This window comes from Euleptes europaea, chromosome 1 (assembly GCF_029931775.1).
Source record: "Euleptes europaea isolate rEulEur1 chromosome 1, rEulEur1.hap1, whole genome shotgun sequence".
NCBI classification, from domain to species: domain Eukaryota; kingdom Metazoa; phylum Chordata; class Lepidosauria; order Squamata; family Sphaerodactylidae; genus Euleptes; species Euleptes europaea.
The window spans coordinates 31,972,635-31,996,156 of record NC_079312.1 but is presented as its reverse complement, the minus strand read 5'-3'; the positions used below and the strand labels follow the sequence as shown (position 1 = coordinate 31,996,156).

The 23,522-nt window shown below is 46.1% G+C and overlaps 1 protein-coding gene across 1 annotated transcript; it reads left to right on the top strand.

Annotated features, from left to right (window-relative positions):
• The first annotated feature begins 1,283 nt into the window (after positions 1 to 1,283).
• Positions 1,284 to 22,227, top strand: FAM3D (FAM3 metabolism regulating signaling molecule D). Its single transcript, XM_056865171.1, has 9 exons — positions 1,284 to 1,296; positions 10,279 to 10,389; positions 12,621 to 12,641; positions 15,115 to 15,238; positions 15,367 to 15,425; positions 18,403 to 18,453; positions 19,661 to 19,745; positions 19,949 to 20,075; positions 22,138 to 22,227. The coding sequence occupies exons 1-9, from the start codon at positions 1,284 to 1,286 to the stop codon at positions 22,225 to 22,227; spliced, it is 681 nt and encodes a 226-aa protein (XP_056721149.1).
• Positions 22,228 to 23,522: the final 1,295 nt, after the last annotated feature.

Below are 23,522 nucleotides of genomic sequence, written 5' to 3'. Positions count from 1 at the left end.
TCTTCCAGCATCTGACAAAGTGAACTCTGACTTTAAAATGACATCAGGGCCCTGTGGGAGCTTAAAGAGCTCCACATGGCCTGTAAAATGGAGTTAATCCACCACGCCTATGATTGAGGGCAGCCGCAGGTTGTCATCAGTGCTGGCCTCCCTATTAGGGTTGGCGACCTCCACATACTAGCTGAAGATCTCCTGCTATTACAACTGATCTCCAGCCGATAGAGATCAGTTCCCCTGGAGAAAATGGTCACTTTGGCAATTGGACTCTATGGCATCGAAGTCCCTCCCCTCCCCAAACCCCACCCTCCTCAGGCTCCGCCCAAACAATCTCCAGGTATTTCCCAACCCGGAGCTGGCAACCCTACTCCCTACCTCCCCCTACCCCCACACACACCTCTTGGTTTACTGATGGGTAGAATATCAACTGCTCTGTTGATTCTCCAGCAGCTGGTTTGTTGATTGAGCACCATCGATGTACTTGATTTATTATTGTATGTTTAATAATTTTAACTGGGAGATGTATTGCGATGTTATTGTTTTATTGTAATTAATTGTTGTTACCCATCCTGAGCCTGTCCTTGGTTAGGGATTGACGGTGGGCTAGAAATAAAATAAATAATACATTTTAAAAACCGCATGCTGGAATAAATTTTGAAGGGCCACTGGACTTCTGGTTCTAAAGCATCTTAGGAGCCCCATGGTGCAGAGTGATAAGCTGCAGTACTGCAGTGCAGTCCAAGCTCTGCTCACGACCTGAGTTCAAGCCCGACGGAAGTCGGTTTCAGGTAGCCGGCTCAAGGTTGACTCAGCCTTCCATCCTTCCGAGGTCGGTAAAATGAGTACCCAGCTTGCTGGGGGTAAAGGGAAGATGACTGGGGAAGGCACTGGCAAACCACCCCATAAAACAAAGTCTGCCTCGTAAACGTCGGGATGTGACGTCACCCCATGGGTCAGGAATGACCTGGTGCTTGCACAGGGGACCTTTACCTTTAAAGCATCTTTGAACAATGGGTGAGGAATGGAGACTGTTGTTCATTAGTAACACCCATCAGAATTTGCCCGATATATCAGTCTAACAGTCTAGCCCCAAAATGTCTAGACACAAAAGCCAGAGAGCCCCTTTGCTGCCTCCTTCCCCTGCCCATGCAGTGAACACATTCAGTTTTCCTTACGCTATCCTTTTTCTTTCACGTAACATCTTTCACTTTTTTAATTTTTCCTCAGGTCATCTACTCACCTTTGAGAAACCTCTGCAATTTTGTTCACTGCCCTAGAGCCGAAGGATGCGAGTGACAGGTAAGAAAAAGATGAAAAGAGGTCTTTATCAGAGAAATCCATGGGATTAGACTGGAAGAAATGCATAAGAATTGCTCTGTAAATGCTCTTGGACATCCATTCTGACCCCCTCTTCCCACTCTGCTGTCTGGATGGCTTTCCTGTTGTACCCCAGCATGTACAGGGTAACCAGTGCCTGGCGAATGCGGTCAAGCACCATAGGGATGCAGGGGAAGTAGCTTTTCCACCTGCACTGTCCTCCTGATCCATGAGTGGCAGCCTTCCGGTAGCAACTGAAAGTTCAAGGCTGTGCAGCCTCTGTTTGCTTCCCTTGGTGCTTCTTACGGCTATTTAATCCCTCTTCTTGGTATGAGTTTTCAAACCCCTCCAGTAGGGTTGGCATCGTCCAGGTACTGGCTGGAGATCTCCTGGGATTACAACTAATCTCCAGGCGACATAGATTAGTTCACCTGGAGAAAATGGCCACTTTGGAAAGGGAACTCTATGGCATTTTACCCTATTGAAGTCCCTCCCCAAACCCCACCTTCGTTAGGCTCCACCCCAAAATCTTCTGGTATTTCCCAACCCTCCGGTCCTGGCAACCCTACCCTCCGGTCCTGCATTGCCAACTGTCAATCAACGAGGGATCCGTTCTGGCTGATTGCAGGGGGGTGCTGGAATCACTCCATAGGTACCCAGCCCCCAAATCGAAGGGCATAAGGACATGCCCAAATCCTATCTAATGGGACACATGCATGAAAATCCTCAGGGACAGCTTGCAAAGAGGAATGGCACACAGGAAGAGTCTTCCACCACTGAGCGTAAGGAAAGGGAGGCCACACAACATTATTAGGTATCACTAAGTGATAGCAGAGGCTGAAGGATATCTGAGGGCTTTGTCACAGCAGTCCAATGGTATCCCAGCCTCCCTGAGCCAAGGTATGATGAGAACCAAGGGGGATGGTTGTGTTTCTCCACCCTTTCCCCTGAGATTGGTCCTTTGGGAGTTAAGCCACCACCATGAAAATAATTCCCCCTTCCATTTGTTATGTTTCCCCCTGGTTCTCTTGAACACCAGGAGTGCGGTGTTTGTGTGTGTGTACGAGAGAGAAATGAAGACCTGTGAGCGGTCCTCCCTCCCTTCTTTCTGTCTGTATCTGTCAGAGCCCTCCTTAGGGCCAAACTAGACCTGACGTTTGTGACGTGTTCTCCACAGAGACTGGCAGCCCTATACCAGTTGCCAGTCCACAGTGAGAACGCCCTCTAAAAGTGCCCAGGGGCCTGATTCTTTTCAGGGCTGAGGTGTGTGGGGAAGGATGGGCTCCTACCTCCACCCTGCACAATTTACATGACCCTCAAATGCTGCCAGGAGTGTTATTTGCCCCTGGCACCCTTTTGAGTTAGGACAGCTGCATAGGGGAGGCAAGGGCTTCCCTTCCCCTATGCTGCAGTCCTGCCCAGAATTGGGGCCCTGAGGGGCTTTTAGAGGGACTGGTGACTGGCAGCTAGCATATGGGTGCCAATCCCCATGGAGAACACATGACAAACATCATGTCTAGTTTGGCCCTTATTCATCATGTGATCAGCAGCCTGGATAAAAAGAAAAATGTGGATGAGATTCTACTCAATCATTTCACACTCAAAGATTATGAAGGTAACAGGCTTTTAACGGCTACGCATGAAATCTGTAAAAGCACAGATAATTGGGAAGTGCAGGCAGAGAGGTACAGGCAGAAATCGTAAGAAAAGTATCAAATGGTGCATTGCTAGCCAATCCTATACTTAAACAAGATAGCCAACATTCCTGTCCAAGGAGTGGATACAAGACTCAGCATCTTTTGTAGAGCCTGCAAGGATCTGTCAATTGTCAGTCTTGACACTGAACTCCAAGCCAAGCAAACCATGATATACATTCTCCTGCAGCCTGAGGAGCTTCCTTTTCAACCTAATTAGATGTGGGGATAGAGGAATAAAGTTTTCCATCCAAGACAGACTATGTGCGTCAAGGACATTGGGGGCAGCCATCAGCAACAGTGTGATGTCAGTTCCAGGGAAAACCCTATAAGTGATGTCACACTGTACAGTTTTCAGCAATTCCTAGAAAGGACCAATATAACTTCCTGGGTTTTTTTTTCCTGGAAGTGCCTGATTTTGACTTATTCTCCAGAATTCTATTGCCTTTTAACTGTTTTATAATTGTTCAGATTTTGCAATGATAATGCATACCACTTTTGCAACCCTTCCCAAGTAATTTCAAGAAGCTTTGCAGAACACAACTGCAAACCACTTGTTCAGTAGGATTGCCAGGTCCCTCTTTGCCACTGGGAGGTTTGGGGGCGGAGCCTGAGGAGGACAGGGTTTGGGGAGGGGAGGGCCTTCAACGCCATAGAGTCCAATTGCCAAAGAGGCCATTTTCTCCAGGTGAACTGATCTCTATCAGCTGGAGAACAGTTGTAATAGCAGGAGATCTAGCTTTTACCTGGAGGTTGGCAACTCTATTGTTCAGACACCTATTTGCCTTATAAGATTTCACCTGGTGTTGCCCACACCTTTCAAACATATTTTTGCAACAGCCATAAGGTCTAGAATCCTGCCTTTTCTAGAAAATGGGATTCTTGTACAGCTGAATTCTGCTGCCAATTGTATCCCTTTTTAATGAATTGCTTCTTGAGCTTTTATGGAATCACATTGCACTGATGATCTATTGTGTTATATAAAATGTTTCAACCAGAAAACCACTGGTTTGTCATCAAGATAGTGTTGTTAAGATAGAGAGAATCTCCCCCCGACCCAAAAAATATTACTACTTGAGGTAATCCAGTGAAAGTGTTGGACAGCAGATTCAAGGTAGAAAACAAAAAGAAAGTTATGTTGTCGAAGGCTTTCACGGTCAGAGTTCATTGGTTCTTGTAGGTTATCCGGGCTGTGTGACCGTGGTCTTGGTATTTTCTTTCCTGACGTTTCGCCAGCAGCTGTGACAGGCATCTTCAGAGGAGTAACACTGAAGGACAGGGTCTCTCAGTGTCAAGATTGACACTGAGAGACACTGTCCTTCAGTGTTACTCCTCTGAAGATGCCTGCCACAGCTGCTGGCGAAACATCAGGAAAGAAAATACCAAGACCACGGTCACACAGCCCGGATAACCTACAAGAACCAAAAAGAAAGTTCTCCACACAATATATAATTTGCTTAGGCCAATTCCTAGAGAGGCTTGACATCAATTCTGGGTTTTCCTGGAAGTGACATCATGCTGTTGCCCTATCCTCACCCCCACTCTTCCACTGGTTGCCAGGCCTGGCCTGGAAACCCTAACCAAGGAAGTTCACCAGATTAGCCTCCGCCGCTCCTGTGGAGGAGTGGGGAATCAAACCCGGTTCTCCAGATCAGAGTCCACCACTCCAAACCACCGCTCTTAACCGCTACACCACGCTAGCAGTTAGTTGTGATGGCCCAACAGAAATTCCAGGTTCAGAACCAGTGTATGTCTGAATACCAGTCCATGGGAAAAGCAACAGTGGTGGGGAGGGGAGTCTATTGTTGGCGGATTTCCTTGAAGCTTTGGTCCCTGTGGAAAACAGAGGCTGAATTTGAAGTACATGGATCTTTGGTCTTATCCAGCAAGGATAGTGGCTGCTAAGAGACGGCTTACTTGACCCATACAAAGAGAGGTTTGTCTCATTGGTGAGGCAGCTTTCAAGTTGAATGAATCAGTGGGTCTTTATGAGGAAATATCAGCTCTTATGATGTATATACATAAATATCTTATGATGTATATACATATCCATTTTGTTTGTTTTAACCTGGACTCTTTGTAGCACCCTTCCCCAGGGTTGCCAGGTCCCTCTTCACTACCGGTGGGAGGTTTTTGGGGTGGAGACTGAGGAGAACAGGGTTTGGGGAGGGGAGGGACTTCCATGCCAGAGTCCAATTGCCAAAGTGGCCATTTTCTCCAGGTGAAGTGCTCTGTCGGCTGGAGATCAGTCATAATAGTAGGAGATCTCCAGCTAGTACCTGGAGGTTACTAAAAAAAAGGCACTAATGGCATATATAAACATCAAGTTATATCCAATGAAATAGTTGCTAAATCATTTATGAGAACAATGCAAGGATGCAAGGCAATGTAAATAATACAAGCAACGCACAAACTTTCCAAAACACAATGTCAAAACAGTAATAGTACAAAATGTGACATCCAAGAGAATAAAGACACTGTGAATGAGAATAGTCTTATCATGAATGTGGATAAGTCTTCATGAATCCAAAAGCCAGGAAAAATGGGATTCCGGTATTATTCCCCATTTCGCGTCATGCTTCTTCAGTTTCTGGCCAAATCTGGAAATTCTGGCAGCTTTTGCAGTGAGATAACATTCCTTTTATTTTATTTTTCTGCTGCAGACTTCCATGTCTGGAATGTATATTTTCATTGTTTCCAAGGTTCATTTGGGCTGCCACGGGGATTAAGAAATATAATTATTTTGTTATAGATTTCGAGGCCCCCTGTACTTTTCTAGTTGAGTTCTTTCCCCCTTTTTTGTTGTCTACCATGGGAAATCCAAAAAATGACGCTTTTGTGGGCAAATGGTTACCTCTTGCCTGGGTAGGGAGTGGTCTCTTTATGTTTCCACAATAAGCAGTTAGCATATAAATCTTTCCTTCAATCAGATTTCGTCTATGCCTGGAAAAAAGAACATCATGCTCCGACAAGCCCTGAAGCAGTAAATCCCCTCCTTTCCCTTAGCAGCTACTCGTTCATTTGGGCCAATGAAGTTACAAGGACCTTGAGAATTGCCTGGGGTGTGGCAACTAGTTTGGCCCAGTAGTAAACAGCTTTGGAGCTGATATTTCCTCATAAAGACACACTGATTCATTCAGCTTGAAAGCTGCCTCACCAGTAAGACAACCCTCTTTATGTACGGGTCAAGTACGCTGTCTCTCACAGCGTCACTGAAAGACCTGATTATTTAAAGAAGAAATGGGCAGTGGATTTAGACATAAGGAAAGATGCCCGCCTTTGCCATTAAATCTGTTGCTGAATTGGGAGAAGAGGCAGCTGTTTTTTATCCCACTCCGTTTTCCCCCCCCACCAACTACTTTGTTTATTCAGGATATGTCTATGCCACCTCTTCAGCATCCTGCTCTAGGTGGTTTACAAATAAAACAAGGTAACCATATGAAAACCAGCCATTAAAAAAACAAGGCATTGGACATAAACCTCGTAAATATGCCTAAAACAGAAGCAGGCCGTTTTAAAAGCTGAAATGAGGCAACCTCTCATTAAAAGCCTGGGTAAAAAAGATATGGTTTGGCCAGTGCTTAAAAGAAAGTGAAGTAGGCATCAGGCGAGCCTCAAGGGGGGTGACATTTCATAATCATAGGCGAGGTGCCACCACAGAAAATGCTCTGTCTTTAGTCATAGAATCACAGAGTTGGAAGGGTCCACCAGGGTCATCTAGTCCAACCCCCTGCACAATGCAGGAAATTCACAACCACCTCCCCCACACACCCCCAGTGACCCCCACTACATGCCCAGAAGATGATTAAGATGCGTTCCCTCTCATCATCTGCTTAAGGTTATAGAATCAGCATTGCTGACAGAGAGTCACCACACGCCTCACCTCTGAAAGCAGAGAGAGCAGAGCATGAGAGGCAGATCTTTACTGGTGGGGTGAATAGTATGGGGAATGATTAGTGTGGTTGCCAGCCTCCAGGTACTACCTGGAGATCTCCTGCTATTACAACTGATCTCCAGATGATAGAGATCAGTTCATCTGGAGAAAAGGGCTGCTGGGCCTCTCTTATTTATCCATCCTTTTCTTAAACCCTACCCTTCTTTCAAGCATCTCACGGTGGAGTACACAGATGATCAAGGAAAAGTTTTCCTCTTTATACTGCACCCCTCTCTCCATCTCCATTTTTTTAACGGCCAAGGGGGATTCCAGTCATGTATGGCATACTCCAATGGCACACAGTTTAGCTGTCATTTTAGGGTTGCCAACAGTCCTGGAGGAACATGTCCCGTTCACTGTAACAGAGACTTCATCTGTGGAAAGCTGACGTTTTTCATGGCACGTGGGTCAATAACATCACCTGGTAAACAGGCCTCTGTGATAGGGACAGCACATTTTTTTCCCTTCCAGGCAGTAAGCAACCTTACAATACAACCAGCCACTATGTTATTCAGTATTTAATGTCAACTTCCCTGGTTGCTCTTTGAGCCCTGATTAGGGTTGCCAACCTCCAGGTACTAGCTGGAGCTCTCCTGCTATTACAACTGATCTCCAGCTAATAGAGGTCAGTTCTCCTGGCTGCTTTGGCAATTGGACTCTATGGCATTGAAGTCCCTCCCCTCCCCAAACAACACCCTCCTCAGGCTCTGCCCCCAAAACCTCCCGCCGATGACAAAGAGGGACCTGACAACCCTAGCCCAGATTAGGGTTGCCAACTGCCAGGTAGTAGCAGGAGATCTCCTGCTAATTCAACTGATCTCCAGCCGATAGATATCAGATCACCTGGAGAAAAATGGCCGCTTTGGCAATTGAACTCTGTGGCATTGAAGCCCCTCCCCAAACCCCGCCCTCCTCAGGCTCCGCCCCAAAAATCTCCCACTAGTGGCTAAGAGGGACCTGGCAACCCTAGCCCAGATGCATGAGGGCATACAGTGGGCCTCTGGGATGCAACTGCATACAACTTTGAACAGTGACCAAATGCAAAAAGTCTCCTGTACCTTTACCAGTGGTGTAGAAGAGAAAATGCCCATAAGTGCAGCTTGTTATGGTGTGTGTGTACATGTGTATGCTAGGGTTGCCAATAGTCCTGGAGAAAAAATATCATGTCCCTTCAATATAGGTCTAATGTGTGGAAATGGGCAGCTGAAACTTTTCATAGCATGGAGATAAATAACAAGACTTGATATATAACTTCCCATTAAGTTTCTCCATAAGGGATTAGGATATTTATTTTTCCAGGCCATTGGCAACTCTTGTTTGTGTGTGGCAACAAGGGTTACCAATGGCCTGGAAAAATAAACATCCTAATCCCTTATGTAGAAACATAATCCCTTATGTAGACATTAATGGAATGTTATACATCAGGTGTTGTGTGTGTGTGTGTGTGTGTGTGTGAAAGAAAGAGAGAGAGAGAGAAGGAGGTGGAAGAAGAAGAAGAGTTGGTTTTTACATGCCAACTTTCTCTACCACTCAAACTGGCTTACACTCACCCTCCCTTCCCCACCCCACAACAGACACCCTATGAGGGTAGGTGGGGATGAGAGAGCTCTAAGAGACCTGTGACTAGCCCAAGGTCACCCAGCTGGCTTCATGGGGAGGAGTGGGGAAACAAATCCAGTTCACCAGATTCGCCTCCGCCGCTCATGTGGAGGAGTGGGGAATCAAACCCTGTTCTCCAGATCAGAGTCCACTTCTCCAAACCACTGCTCTTAACCACTACACCACGCTGGCTCTCAGAGAGAGAGAGAGAGAGAGAGAGAGAGAGAGAGAGAGAGAGAGAGAGAGAGAGCTCTGCAACTGCTGAAATGTCTTTTCAGAGCCCTGAAAATTAGCCATCAGACTAGAATTATTCAAATCTTTTATTACATTCATTAAATCAGTTATCAAAAGTATACGCCTCAGATCCCCTCTTCCTTCTCATCCCTCTATGTCTCTAACTGTAATGTTTGGAAACAGATAAGAATTTGGACATAAATAAGTTTCAACTGCTTCATCCTAAAACTGGTGATCTTTGGGGTTGTAGTAGAAAGTTTGATGAAAATATCAACCCACTCTGCAGCAGCAATGAAAAAATGCAGACTCCATGCTAGGAATTATTAGGAAAGGGATTTAAACTAAAATGGCCAATCTTGTGATGTTGTTGTATTAAAGCTTTGGTTTGCCTCATTTGGAATACTGTGTGCGGTTCTGGTGACCATATCTCAAAAAGGATATTGCAGAGCTGGAAAAATACAAACAAGGGCAATGAAGATTTATCAGGAGGTCAGAGTGAGGTTTTCCGTGTGCCCACTGGCGGCAGATCTCTCACCTCCAGTGGGACTTGCCTACCAACACTCCAGCAGCTAGCGAAAGAAAGAAAATTATTTTCAAAATCAATATTGGTGACATTGTGTTATTACTTCAAGAAAAACCTGGAAGTGCCATCATGCTTCTCTAGGAATCATCAGGAACTCTATGATAAAACCATAGAGTTTCTGGCGATACCTAGAGAGGACTGATGTCACCTTCAGATTTCCTCCAGAAGATCACACTGGCACTGCCCGCTGCCTCCCATGACCTCTCCTTACCCGGTCTCCCTCTAATTGCCATGCCAGGCCTGGGAACCGTAGCTGGAGAGTCTAGGACTTTAATAAAAAGATGGCCAAGATGAGATATCATGATAGAGGTTTATAAAATTATGCACTTGGATTGAAGAAGCTTTTTCCCGTTCGCCCATAATACCGTAATTTGTATACTGTAACTTGTAATTGTTGGGAAATAGGTACAGGACAGACAAAAGAAAATATTTCTGTACTCAAAAAGTAATTTAAACTGTGGAATTCACTGCCAGTGCCCATAGTGATGGCCACAGGCATAGAGAGGGGATTAGACAGATATATGGAGGAGAGGCCCTCAATGGCTACTAGCCATGGTGATTGACAGGGGCCTCTGCCTGCTAAGGAAGCCGACCTTTTCATACCATTGCTGGGAGACAATTGATGAGCCTTGGCCTCTGTGCCCTGTTTCTGCAGGGCAACTTATTGGCCGCTGTGTGGAACAGCAGTCTGGATTAGATAGACCATTGGGCTGGTCCAACAGAGCTCTTCTTATGTTCTTAAAAAGATGGTGTTGTTTTTTTAAGGAAATGTACAGGAATTTGGTTAAATTGCAGAACAAGGTTTGGGCTCTTGCTTTTCATTAATCCCTACACCAAGCATTGTCTTACTGTATTGCTATCTAGAGTATTTCTGTCTCACCGGCTTTTCCCTGGTTCCACATTCATTCATTCTGTTGCAGGCTTTCTGCGGGGCCTGGCCTTACTCTTCACTTTAGTCACCACCTGGTTCTTTGCCACCGCCTATTTCCGCCATGGGAGTGTGAAATCAGTCAACCTGAGGAGCTGGTTGGGTAAGTTGTGATTGTGTTTTTCTTTTCTCCTCTCCTAGGGTTGCCAGCTCCGGGTTGGGAAATACCTGGAGATTTTGGGGGCAGAGACTGAGGAGGGTGGGGTTTGGAGAGGGGAGAGACTTCAGTGCCATAGAGTCTAATGGCCAAAGCAGCCAAAGCAGATCTATCGGCTGGAGATCAGTTGTAATAGCGGGAGATCTCCAGCCACCACCTGGAGGCTGGCAACCCTATCCCCTCCCCAACCCAGTTAATTTGCCTGCTAAGCTTTCCTAGCTATACCCATGAGAAAACATCTAGAGGAAAAGGACTGATATTTGGTCAATTCCCATATTAAGATCTGCACAGTAGAAAAGGGCAAGAGTCCAGTAGCACCTTAAAGACTAACATTTCTGGCAGGGTATCAGCTTTTGTGAGCCACAGCTCACTTCTTCAGATACAGCTAGAATGTGTGTCCATCTATCCTTAAGTAGAGATGAGTGAATTAGACACACAATGGCAATGTAAATGTCAAAAGCAAGTAAATGACATTAGCAGGTGTGATAGGATTATGTGTGATACACAGAGAGGTTATAGGTGTGGAGAAATCATTATTGGTAATGAGACAGGAATCCCAGATCTCTAGTAAGTCCAGGAGAATGCATAGTCTTGAGCTTCATTATTAGTTGTAATTCAGCGGTCTTTCTTTCTAATATCCCTTTGAAATCCCTTTGTAAGAGAACTGCTACTCTTAAACCAGCAACTGAATGTCCTGGAAAGTTAAAATTATTCCCCGTTGGTTTCTGAATGCTGTGGTTTCTGATGTCAGACTTATGTCCATTCAATCTTTGTTGCAGGGACTGGCCCGTTTGTCCAATGTTGAGGGTGGAAGGGCATTGCTGGCATGAGATGGCATAAATCATATTAGAAGATGAACAGGAGTATGAACCTGAGATAGTATGGCTGACATTGCTGGGCCCTGTGATGGTGTTGCAAGGATCTATATGAGAGCAAAGTTGGTACCTTGGTTTGTTATTGTGGGTGAGAAGTTGTTTTAGATTAGCAATGATAAACTACTTAACAGTAGTATGGACTCGCCCCAGCAACGTCAGCCATGCTATCTCAGGTTCATACTCCTGTTCATCTACATTGAGATGCAATTAGGGTAGCTAACCTCCAGGTACTACCTGGAGATCTCCTGCTATTACAACTGATCTCCAGCCAATAGAGATCAGTTCACCTGGAGAAAATGGTTGCTTTGGCAATAGGACTCTATGGCATTGAAGTCCCTCCCCTCCCCAAACCCTGCCCTCTTCAAGCTCCTCCCCCAAAAACCTCCCACCAGTTACAAAGAGGGACCTGGCAACCCTCGATGCAATCTTCAGGGATGCCTCCCCGCCCTGCCAAAGTTCAGACCAATTGCAGCAATTGTCCCTGTTTTATAGGCAAACACACTTGTAGATAGGGTTGCCAACCTCCAGGTACTAGCTGGAGATTTCCTGCTATTACAACTGATCTCCAGCCAATGGAGATCAGTTCACCTGGAGAAAATGGCCGTGTTGGCAATTGGGCTCTATGGCATTGAAGTCCCTCCATCCCCAAACCCCTCCCTCCTCAGGCTCCGCCCCCAAAAACCTCCCGCCGGTGACGAAGAGGGACCTGGCAGCCCTACTTGTAGAGGGCATAGGGAAGCATTTGATAACCCAAGGAAAGTACTTAACGTTGCTGAGCAACTCAAATAATAAATATATTGCCCTCAAGCAAGCACCGTGTTTAGCAGGCACCTGGGGCCTTCTCCATACTAAGCATGGAAGGGTGGGTGTGGACACAGGTTCAAGAGCCACCACCCAGTTCTATATAAGCAGAGACCAGAATACCAGGCAAACAGGAGCTTCTTGCTTACATGGAACCAAAGCCAGCAATAGGACTGGTATAAGTATAATGCAAGGACAGACGGACCTATTGATGCACTCCTCTTTGGTGAGGTGACAGCATCTGTGCGTAACTATGCCGAATGGCAAATATCCCCATCAGTTACGTCCTTGCTGAGTTACACTCCTTACTCTCCCTTCTCCTTCTGGCCTTCTTGAACATTCAGCCAAGTGCCAGAATACCAGAGGTTTCCAAATGTTATTAATTACAGCTTGGTTATATTAATGAAAAAGGAGTATTTGTGGTTCTTTTTTTATTATTAGTTGACATCTGGATGCCTACACCTTACTTCACACTTCTTTTGTTTCCTTTTACCTACACAGGGTCCAATGATGTGCCAACTAGTGAGTATCCTGATTATATTTCATAATATTGTTGTGCACCCCCACATCTCGAGATGGTGAGAAGTCCCAGGGGCAGTAGTACATGGGGTGGTTCCCATTGGAGGAGAGAGCACTGGAGACCTATGGGATTTTTCTAGCCTTTGCTTTATTGACACATGTGCCAATGGGGTACAGATGGTGTTCAGGAGGCACTCCCTTCTTGTGACTGCCCTCGTTTCTGGGGTCTTGTTGCCACAGCAACCAAAATGGTAGCCAAATTCGCACCAGAGGAAGAAATCTCCTAAGAATTCGGGATGGCCTGTTGGGCATGCAGTTCACTGCCCCCTTTTTAAAGAGAATTGGGGTCGCAAAAGTTATTTATTTGATTTTTTTATCCCGCCCTTTCTCGAGCGGTAAGGAGGATTACCGCCACTGGCTTCCAGACGGGAAGCAAGAAAACCTCACGAGCCACCATCAGTTGCAAACACCAGTGAAACAGCCCTCTCCCATTCCCAGAATGCCCTCCACCAGCCTTTTGTTTTCATTTGTTAAAAATACTCCTCTTTTTCAGTGCTGTACACTGTATTGAGGTTTGCTAGTTTGTTTTAAAGGGGGGAAACAGAAGCAAGGTAATTCTCCTTCCCCCCCTCCCCCGTAACATCTGGGACGGTTGACAGGCTAAGCCATAGAGTTTACGGTGATTTCTAGAGCTACCCTTTGTCACTTCTGGGTTATACCTGGAAGTGATGTAGCTATATTGGTGACCTTGCTGTTTCTTGTTTGTTTTTTCTCCCACCAGGGGACCTAGCATAGTGTGAGGTCTGACAGTGGGGTTGCCAGATTCCTCTTCACCACCGGTGGGAGGTTTTTGGGGCAGAGCCTGAGGAAGGAGGGGTTTGGGGAGGGGAGGGACTTCAATGCCATAGAGTCTCTCTCCGGTATGTGTCCCCCAGCTGAGTGTGCCCACCATAAAACATAAAAGGGACACAGCGGGAAAGCAGATAGGCTTGCCATTTGCCCGGTTATGGTGGGCAATTGCCCGCCAATTAACTGGGCTGCCCACTGACCCTCAGCTGGTTGACTGGCAGAAACAGGCCTGCTGAAGGGTGGGAAACCATTGGTGCATGCAGCACAAGGATCTTACTTCCAGGATTACCCTGGAAGCGCCGACATGGTGATGGGGACACTCTAGCATTCTCCCCCAGAACTCAATGGTTTCCATAGAGTTTTTGGAGGACAGTGCTAGAGCATCCTGCCGGCACTTCCATGGTACATAGGGTTTCCAGGTCCCTCTTCACCACTGGCGGGAGGTTTTTGGGGTGGAGACTGAAGAGGGCAGGGTATGAGGAGGGGAGGGACTTCAATACCATAAAGTCCAATTGCCAAAGCGGCCATTTTCTCCAGGTGAAATGATCTCTAGCCGCTGGAGATAAGGTTGCCAACCTCCAGGTACTAGCTGGAGATTTCCTGCTATTACAACTGATCTCCAGCCGATAGAGATCAGTTCACCTGCAAAAATGGACTCTATGGCATTGAAGTCCCTCCCCTCCCCAAACCACGCCCTCCTCAGGCTCCTCCCCAAAAACCTCCCGCCAGTTGTGAACCCTAACTGGAGATCAGTTGTAATATTAGGAAATCTCCAGCTAGTACCTGGAGGTTGGAAAAGATCCAAACAGCACTCACAAATATATAGAAATAAATTTATAAGGTGCAAGGGTGCAAAAAGTGAGTATATATACAAAATACAGTCCTATACTAAAAGATACACATACAAATTTCTCAATATCAGTCCAGCATAATACAATAAGGTTTATAAATATCCTGTAAATCAGGTAAGTCTATGTATATTGTCCGTGATGGACTTTTTTATGCTTATTGGCAGCTGGAGTAAAGGAGTCTGAGGCTTGGATACATGTAGCTGATGAAGCCAACGCGAAACGTGATCCAGATCAAGACGACACGTCCTGATTGACATTCCCTCGTCGTGGCTTTTGCCTCAGACTCCTTTACTCCAGCTGCCAATAAGCATAAAAAAGTCCATCATGGACAATATACATAGACTTACCTGATTTACAGGATATTTATAAACCTTATTGTATTATGCTGGACTGATATTTCTATATAAATTTATTTCTATATATTTGTGAGTGCTGTTTGGATCTTTTCCATTATCCGCACAGCACTTAGCCTTTGTTTTCTCCAGTACCTGGAGGTTGGCAACCCTAGGGGTAAACCAGGAAGTAATGTCATCGGATCACGCGTGCGGATCACCCCTGCCAGCCACGCCTGCAAGAAGTTCCCGCCAGTGGTGAGGGGGGACCTGGCAACCCTAAAAGCAGAGGGCCCAACCGACAGTCTCTCGCTCTGCGGCCCACAAATGCCATGGAACCAACCCTGCAAAGCCTGGCACCTGTGCCCTTAGGCTAGGCTTACAACGTGGAATTGTTTGTGTGATCTGTAGGGGATTTTTTTTGGGGGGGGTCTCTCTTTTCAGAAGCAGCAAAAGTCCGAAATAAGTGCGGCAATGAAAACAGTTGCCCCGAGAACACCTTTGCTTTCAAGATCATCAGCGGCGCAGCTAATGTCGTCGGACCTTCCATATGCCTTGAGGGTATTGTGTAAGTTCTGTGCAAAACGCATGGTGTGCTGTGGCACAATTCTGCTTTAATTCACCAACAGCTATGGCACTCTACGTAACTGGACTTTGCTGACTCGGCTTTTCCTTTCTCCTTTTCACCCTTTTCAGATTTATGAGCGCTGTCAAAAATAACATCGACCGGGGTTTAAACATTGCTCTTGTCAACGGTGAGTTTGTCAAAGGCGGCGATAGCTTTCCCTCAAGCATGAGGTTTCTAGTCTTCCCTCTTTGGCATTTCCTCTTGTTCTGAGTACATAGAGAGTCCCACTTGCATCAGGTATTTGACCATCTCCGTGTAATACACCATGAAAAATAAGAAATTGCTCCGTCATTGGCCTCATAAGAACATTATAACAAGATAAAACCAATGTTACATCTTCAACACATACGCTTTAAAAGTGGCATTGTGTCCATTGGCACTTTTGGAATTTCGAGAACAAGTAGTTAGCATCACCACAAGATGGCTGCCATGGGAGGCACAGCTAAATGCAAAATGACTACCATGTAGGGTTGCCAACCTCCAGGTAGTAGCTGAAGATCTCCTGCTCTTACAACTGATCTCCAGCTGATAGAGATCAGTTCACCTGGAGAAAATGGCCGCTTTGGCAATTGGACTCTATAGCATTGAAGCCCCTCCCCTCCCCAAACCTCACCCTCCTCAGGCTCTACCCCCAAAACCTCCCACCGGTGGCAAAGAGGGACCTGGCAACCCTACTACCATGGGGACTGGGGACAATCACAAAATGTCGGCAGTTCCTAGCAAAGTGTCCTGCAATTGATGCTCCCTGCATATTAAAAAAATGAGGTCTCCTTGGCTTAGGGTTGCTAACCTCCAGGTAGTGGTTGGAGATCTGCCGCTATTACAACTGATCTCCAGGTGACTGAGATCAGTTCCCCTGGAAAAAATGGCAGCTTTGGCAATTGGACTCTATGGCATTGAAGTCCCACCCCTCCCCAAACCCTGCCCTCCTCAGGCTCCACCCCCTAAATCTTCAGGTATTTCCCAACCTGGAGCTGGCAACCCTATTCCTTCTACCCTCCACATCATGGGAAAGCTACCAACACCTTCCTCCCCCTTCATGCACCATGGGGAAGCTGCGTCTGTTCATGTTTCCTCACTGAGGAGGGGCTATGGTAGGGTTGCCAGCTCTGGGTAGGGAAATGCCTGGAGATTTTCAGGGCAGAGCCTGAGGAGGGCAGGGTTTGGGAAGGGGGGGGACTTCAATGCCATAGAGTCCAATTGCAAAAGCGGCATTTTCTTGAGATCTCCAGCTAGTACCTGGAGGTTGGCAACCCAGGGGGGAGCCAAGAAATGTTTCTGGAGCCAAGTCCTCTCTTGTTTGCAATTAAGAACGGCTGAATTTTGGCTCCGGAAACTGATTCGTTTTCCCAGGTGTTCTGGAGAGGGTGGTTTGCTTTCCATCTGTGATCCGCTCTGAGCTGCTAGCACCAGGCATGCATAAATTGCCAGTTGAAACATTACTGGACTCGTATCCTGCCATGCCCGCACAATAAACAGGAACCAATCCCCTGTTATCATAAAACTTCAAGATAAGACCATTAACCTTGAGAAAAAGGTTTAGCATCTGGCAAAGTGGAGTGGAAACTGATGCTGTTCGGGGCGTAAAGAGGCCAGAACAGTTTATTTCCGTGTGCATTTTGCAAAAAAGGAACAACAAACAAGCCAAGGGTGGCAGCTGCTAGGGTTACAACCTCAAGGAGGGGTCTGAAGTTCTCGCAGAATTTGAACTGATCTCCTGACTACCTAGAGCCTTGGCAAGAGGGAGAATAAAATTAGAAAAAAACGTGACATTTGTCTCAGCAGGAGCTTTCATCGGAGCTCACTTCTTCAGATGGGGGGGGGGACAGACTACTGGGTAGGGTTGCCAGGTACCTCTTGGCAACCTGCGGGAGGTTTTGGGGCGGAGCCTGAGGAGGGCGGGGTTTGCGGAGGGGAGGGACTTCAATGCAATAGAGTCCAATTGCCAAAGCGGCCATTTTTTCCAGGGGAACTGATCTCTGTCTGCTGGAGATCAGTTGTAATAGCAGGAGATTACCAGGTATTACCTGGAGGTTGGCAACCCTACTGCTGGGACATCTCTTTTTTGTTTTGGAGCAGGACATGATTTCACAGGGCTCTAAGGATTTCCAGATCTCTGTGGTTTTTACCATAGAGATTTGAAAATCCCTAGAGTTTCATGGCATCAAATTCCAAAACTGGAAGTGATGTCCCAGCATCGATCAATGCCACCTCCCACCCATTTTCTCACAATTGCTACACTGAGTAAGGGTGGGGGACAGGCTACATCCCTGGGAGGTCCCCTGCCAGAACGGTGTGTCAACCATACTAAGGACACATCCACACTACAGAGTCCATGGCCATTTATGCATGGTAATTAGCAGCGAGTTCCAGGCTGAATTGCCCCGCATATTTTTTTGAGTTTTTCATGCTGAACCGTCCTTCAGGAAGCGACTACGAAGCCGGCGCATACCTGCTTTGCATTACTTAAGAGCCCCTTTAACGCGACCTTTGGTGTTTGCTCCGCCCCCGCTGTGAAGAATCCCCTGACTATACTCTGTGCAAATTTCTGAAATAGCCTGTTGTGTGACTCTGCCTAAAAACTATGTTATTTTCTGTCTTATGCTTTGGAACCTGCCTTTAATATCTTGGAATAAGCAATAAAAAGAATCTCCAAGATTCAACATGGTTGCCTCTTTACCTTAAAGTCTATTTCTACCAAGGACCCATACTTGTCAATCAGCTATACGTCCTATAGATTTAGTCATCAATAACGGTAACTGAGTCCATTTCAGAACCATGCAAAACAACAGCTAATGGCTATGCAAACAGGAACGAAGGAGCAGGCAAGTGGGGGGTGGAACACTGGTACACTGATTAATTAGCCACTCATTCTTTATTACAGCCCACAAGTCATACCAAATTAATTAATCAATCAACCTAAAATCATATCTCAACATATAAAATGCAATCCTAGTACTTGTTACCTCACATTTCAAGTTATTTTCTTACATTTTCCAAATAGCCAGGAAAGACCAGCTAAGCAAAGTGTGTTTGTGTGTGTGTGTGTGTGTGTGTACATTTGGTCCTTTAAAAATATTGTTGTGTTTCCATTCACCATCTAGGAACTAATGGTCACCTCATCAAGATGGCTACCTTTGATATGTATGCTGGAGGTAGGTCAGTTTCTTAATTACACAGCACTATTCCACACGTAGTCCTGGATTTCCCATAGAACACGGGCTGGTGTTGCCAGCCTAGATCAGTTCTCATACTGAAACAACCTGCCAAATTTTGTATACGGGTAGGCTTTTATCCTTATGCTTCCCCCCCAATTAAAATTTATTTTGTTTAATATTCCTCTTCTCTAAGTCCAGTACTAGAAGTCATGCTGCACACTGTAGGATTTACAGCATTGGGACTAGTGAAGATAAAAGAACCTGGGCCCAGTTTGCAAAGTGCTGAGTGAGGACAGCATACCTGGGGGGGCGGGGGCTGTGGCTCAGTGGTAGAGCATCTGCTTGGCATGCAGAAGGCCCCAGGTTCAATCCCTGGCATCTTAATTAAAGGGACTAGGCAGGTAGGTGATGTGAAAGACCCCCGCTTGAGACCCTGGAGAGCCGCCGCCAGTCTGAGCAGACAATACTGGCTTTGATGGACCCAGGGTCTAATTCAGGAGAAGGCAGCTCCATGCGTTCATGTGTACTTAATGCTTCCATAAGCAAAGGCAGGGAAACTTCTGTAAACTGGTAGAGAGGGTTAGTTCTCTTCTCTTACTCCTCCCCCTTCCCCTTTTTCACAGGTTGTTAATGTGCCACCATAGTCACGCTTGGCCTGACGGGCTCCTAATTATTGTGTGATTATAATATGACAGCCTTTGTACACATAATCATTGCATAGGATACTTTGTTTTTGCAGACGTGTTAGTCTGTTGCAGCAAAAATAAACTGCAGTTTTAGGACACCTTAAAGACTCACCTTAAAGTAGGGTTGCCGGGTCCCTCTTCTCCACCGGCGGGAGGTTTTTGGGGTGGAGCCTGAGGAGGGCGGGGTTTGGGGAGGGGAGGGACTTCAGCTAGTACCTGGAGGTTGGCAACCCTACCTTATAGACCTCTTTGTTGCACTTTTTGCAGTGTAGGGCTTTATCTCCCTTTCTGTAGTGTTGTTGTTTTTTAATCTCTTTGGATCTTATATGTGATGTTTTAATGAACTGGGCTGATGGGGGATCCCATTTTCTTTTCCTTGGTAATGCGACACTTACCTTGAGACACAAGTCTGCACACTCAGTGGGTCCAGAAGCTGCATTCATTAATGTGACCACTAGATGGCAGAATAAGGAGGATAACAGAAAAATGCCAGTCGTTTCTTTTGGTTTGTTTTTTAGACATTAAAGATTTAGTGAAGTTCCTGGAGGGAATCAACGAAGGCTCCCTTGTGCTGATTGCTTCTTACGATGACCCAGGCTCAAAGTGAGTAAAGTAAAAGTATTTCATTGAACCTTCTTTGACCCACCAAGTCATCCTTTATTTTCAGACGTTGTGTGGCATAATGATGACTGTTGTATCTTTCCAGAGGAGGGGAAACCAGCTCCTTTCAGGATGCACCCGGGAGTCTCTTGTATTGTCCTCCCTTAGAGATCCCCACATGTCTTTAAAGCTTTTCTGTCTGGTAGGATGAACGACGACGCACGGAAATTGTTGACTGACCTTGGAAGTAGCTACGCGACCAAGCTGGGGTTTAGGGACAACTGGGTATTCATTGGCGGGAAAGGACTCAAAGGCAAAAGCCCGTTCGAACAGGTACCCTCTTGACAACCACAGCTGCAATTCAAAGGAATGTCTTTTTGCACCTATTCTGTATGCCGTCCCAGAATTTTTGTGGGTTTCCCTTATCAACAGTTGCCCTCCAGAATGCAAGAACTGGTGGAAACGGTGGCTGAAACACAAAAATGAAGTCAAGCTGATACCCGTGCTGTACAGAGCAATGAACAAGAAGTCACAGCAACGATGGCCACAAAATCCACAAACAATTTTGTATATCCAACCACTAACATTAATGAAGAAGAGGAGAAGACTGAGAGAGGACATGATAACCATCTTCAAGTGCCTGAAGGGCTGTCATATAGAGGATGGTGCCAAGTTGTTTTCTGTTGCCCCAATGTTGGAATATCTGTTGTGGAGATATTCCTGTATTTAGCAGAGTGCCTTAAGCTTAGCAGCAGCAGAAGCTACACGTGTGTGCGTGTGTGAAAATAAAAGGAGCATCAGTTGGTTGCTCTAATCAAACTAAAGTACATTTATTGTTGAAATACATTGGATAGGAAAGGACAAACAAGGGTCTCCTATCCTGATCTACCTTGCTAATTCTCTAGGTATAAAAGGGTATCTCCAGGATACAGGAATATCTCCACGATAGATATTCCAACACCCAGAAGGTCAGACCAGAACCAATGGGTTGAAATTAAATTAAAAGAGTTTCCGTCTAGACATTACGAAGAACGTTGTAACAGTTAGAGCAGTTCCTCAGTGGAACAGGCTTCCTTGGGAGGTGGTAAGCTCTCCCTCCCTGGAGGTTTTTAAGCAGAGGCTAGATGGTCATCTGTCAGCAATGCTGATTCTATAACCTTAGGCAGATCGTGAGAGGGAGAGCACCTTGGCCATCTTCTGGGCATGGAGCATGGGCCACTGGGGGTGTGTGTGGGGGAGGTGGTTCTGAATTTCTTGCATTGTGCAGGGGGTTGGACTTGATGACCCTGGTGGTCCCTTCCAACTCTATGATTCTATGATTCAAGTGCATAGATAGTAGAATACAAAGTATAGAAAAGATTCCTTTATAATCTTGCTAAGGCATACATATACTCTGCACTGATACCACAAGTCCTTTATCAGCTAACAAGGTAAAAGAAATAAGTCACCCAGAAGCCGCCAGTCCTGAAAGCAATAAATCCAACTCTTTCACGTAAAGGTTTATCATGAGGAGACCATCTTGTTTTGTGGAGTTTGTGGCCATCGTTGCTGTGACTTCTTGTTCAAAACGCAAAAATGGACATGTCTCACTTTCTTTCCCGTGCTGTAAAGTGTGCGTTGAGGCAGAATGCCTTCCATATGGTGCGCCTGTATATATTTATATCCAGAGCAGCATGTATCCATCTGCAGACATTGCAGAGTGAAACATTCCCACTTTCCCCTCTTGCCACAGCCTCAAGATCTTATTCCTGGAGGTCAGGAGAACACTAGCATGGAGACTTGCAATGAGAGGAGGAATCTGGTTAAATCAAGACTTTCCTCCCTCTTCTGCAAATTTAAATACTATTCCATGGGTACGTGCTAAAGTTGCACAACTCCAGGTTAGGAAGTTACCTGGGGAGGGGATAGGGTTGCCAGCTCCGGGTTGGGAAATACCTGGAGATTTTGGGGAGGGAGCCGGAGGAGGGTGGGGCTTGGAGAGGAGAGGGGCTTCAGTGCCATATAGAGTCCAATTGCCAAAGCAGCCATTTTCTCCAGGTGAACTGATCTCTATCAGCTGGAGATCAGTTGTAATAGTGGGAGATCTCCAGCTAGCACCCGGAGGTTGGCAAGCCTAGGAGGGGAGGGTTTGGAGAGGGGAGGGACCTTAGCAGTGTTATAACGCTTTGGAGGGTTTACTCTGCAAGGATCCATTTTCTCCAGGGGAACTGATCTCTGTCGTCCGGGGATCTGTTGTAATTCCGAGAGATCTCCAGGCTCCACCTGGAGGCTGGCGACCCTCCATGCTGATGTAACTAGGAATCTGGGGAAGGGAATGGGAGACAGAAAGACAAGTGGGAAACAAGCAAGAAGTTCCAAGGAGAAGTGACAACCGTGTCTCATTTTGCTTCTGCAGTACCTGAAGAACGATAAGGATGCTAACAAATATGACGGCTGGCCTGAAGTGCTGGAGCTAGAGGGCTGCGTGCCCCAGAAGATGGGCTAATGGCAGGCTCGAGGCGGAACTGCAGCTTCTGCAGCCTCCATGAATGGACTTTTGCCTTCGACTCCAACAGATTCCCCTGTCTGGTGCTGATATTGCTCTTTCTACTCAACGTTCCTGCGGCACAGGCCTGAACCACCCATGGAGCCCCACACGTCAAGCCTATCAGCGTTTTACAGCAGCCCAGCAGAAGCTAGATAAACTTTCTGCCCTCTTCCAAAACAGAACATCGCTGTGATGGGAAATCGATGCCAAAAACGATCCTTTAGCAGAACTGTGTGTCAGTTGGATCCAGAACACATCAGGGACTAATTCGTCCATGCATCTGTAGAAGTTAAGCCACAATGTTGGACGATACACAGATAGCCACAATAAGGGAAGATCTTGGAGGATGAAGGCATAGATCTTTAAATTGTGTTCTCACTTAGGGAAAGTATCCCCTATCTGATGTTTTAACCCATGTGTGGTTATTCCACAGAAGCACATACATTTCTTACAGGCTATTGTGCCTAAGTGTTGAAATGGACCTCTATGTCAGGTATGCATGACAAAACCGTGGGTGAGGGTACCTGAGTGGAAATTCTTATCATTCTGTCATTCTTAGGAGGTAGAAAAGGATAACCAACTCAAATGCTCACTGCTTTCTGAACTTAATTTCTTGAAGGAATGCAGGGGAGGGAGGGCTTTGGCGCTTTGCTCAGAACCTCACTCCCCCTCCCACGCAATCTCTCCCCACCCACAATGTATTTATTTATTCCACATCTCTGTGCTTCTTCTTTGACAGCTGCAGGGGCTCCCAGAGCAGTGAACAACAAAGATGGATTGTTATTATTATTAATAATAATAATAAGACTGATAACAATAAACAACTGTAAAATAATAATAATAATAAGAGTTGGCTTTTAGATGCTGACTTTCTCTACCTTTTAAGGAGAATAGAACCAGCTTACAATCTCCTTCCCTTCCTCTCCCCACAACAGGCACCTTGTGAAGTAGATGAGGCTGAGCGAGTTCAGAGAGAACTGTGACTAGCCCAAGGTCACCCAGCAGGCTTCATGTAGAGGAGCAGAGAATCAAACCCAGTTCACCAGATTAGAGTCTGCCGCTGATAAGCCTCAGCGATACATTTAAAACAAAGCATAAAAAGACACCCTGCAAACATCATCATAAAAATCAACAGCCAGCATTAAAAACTTTCCTGAACAACTCATTTTTCATGAGCTGCTGAAATGCCGTGAAGAAAGAGGCCAGTTGCGCACCTCTAAGGGAAGTGCTTTCCAGTTTACGCATGTTTTGAA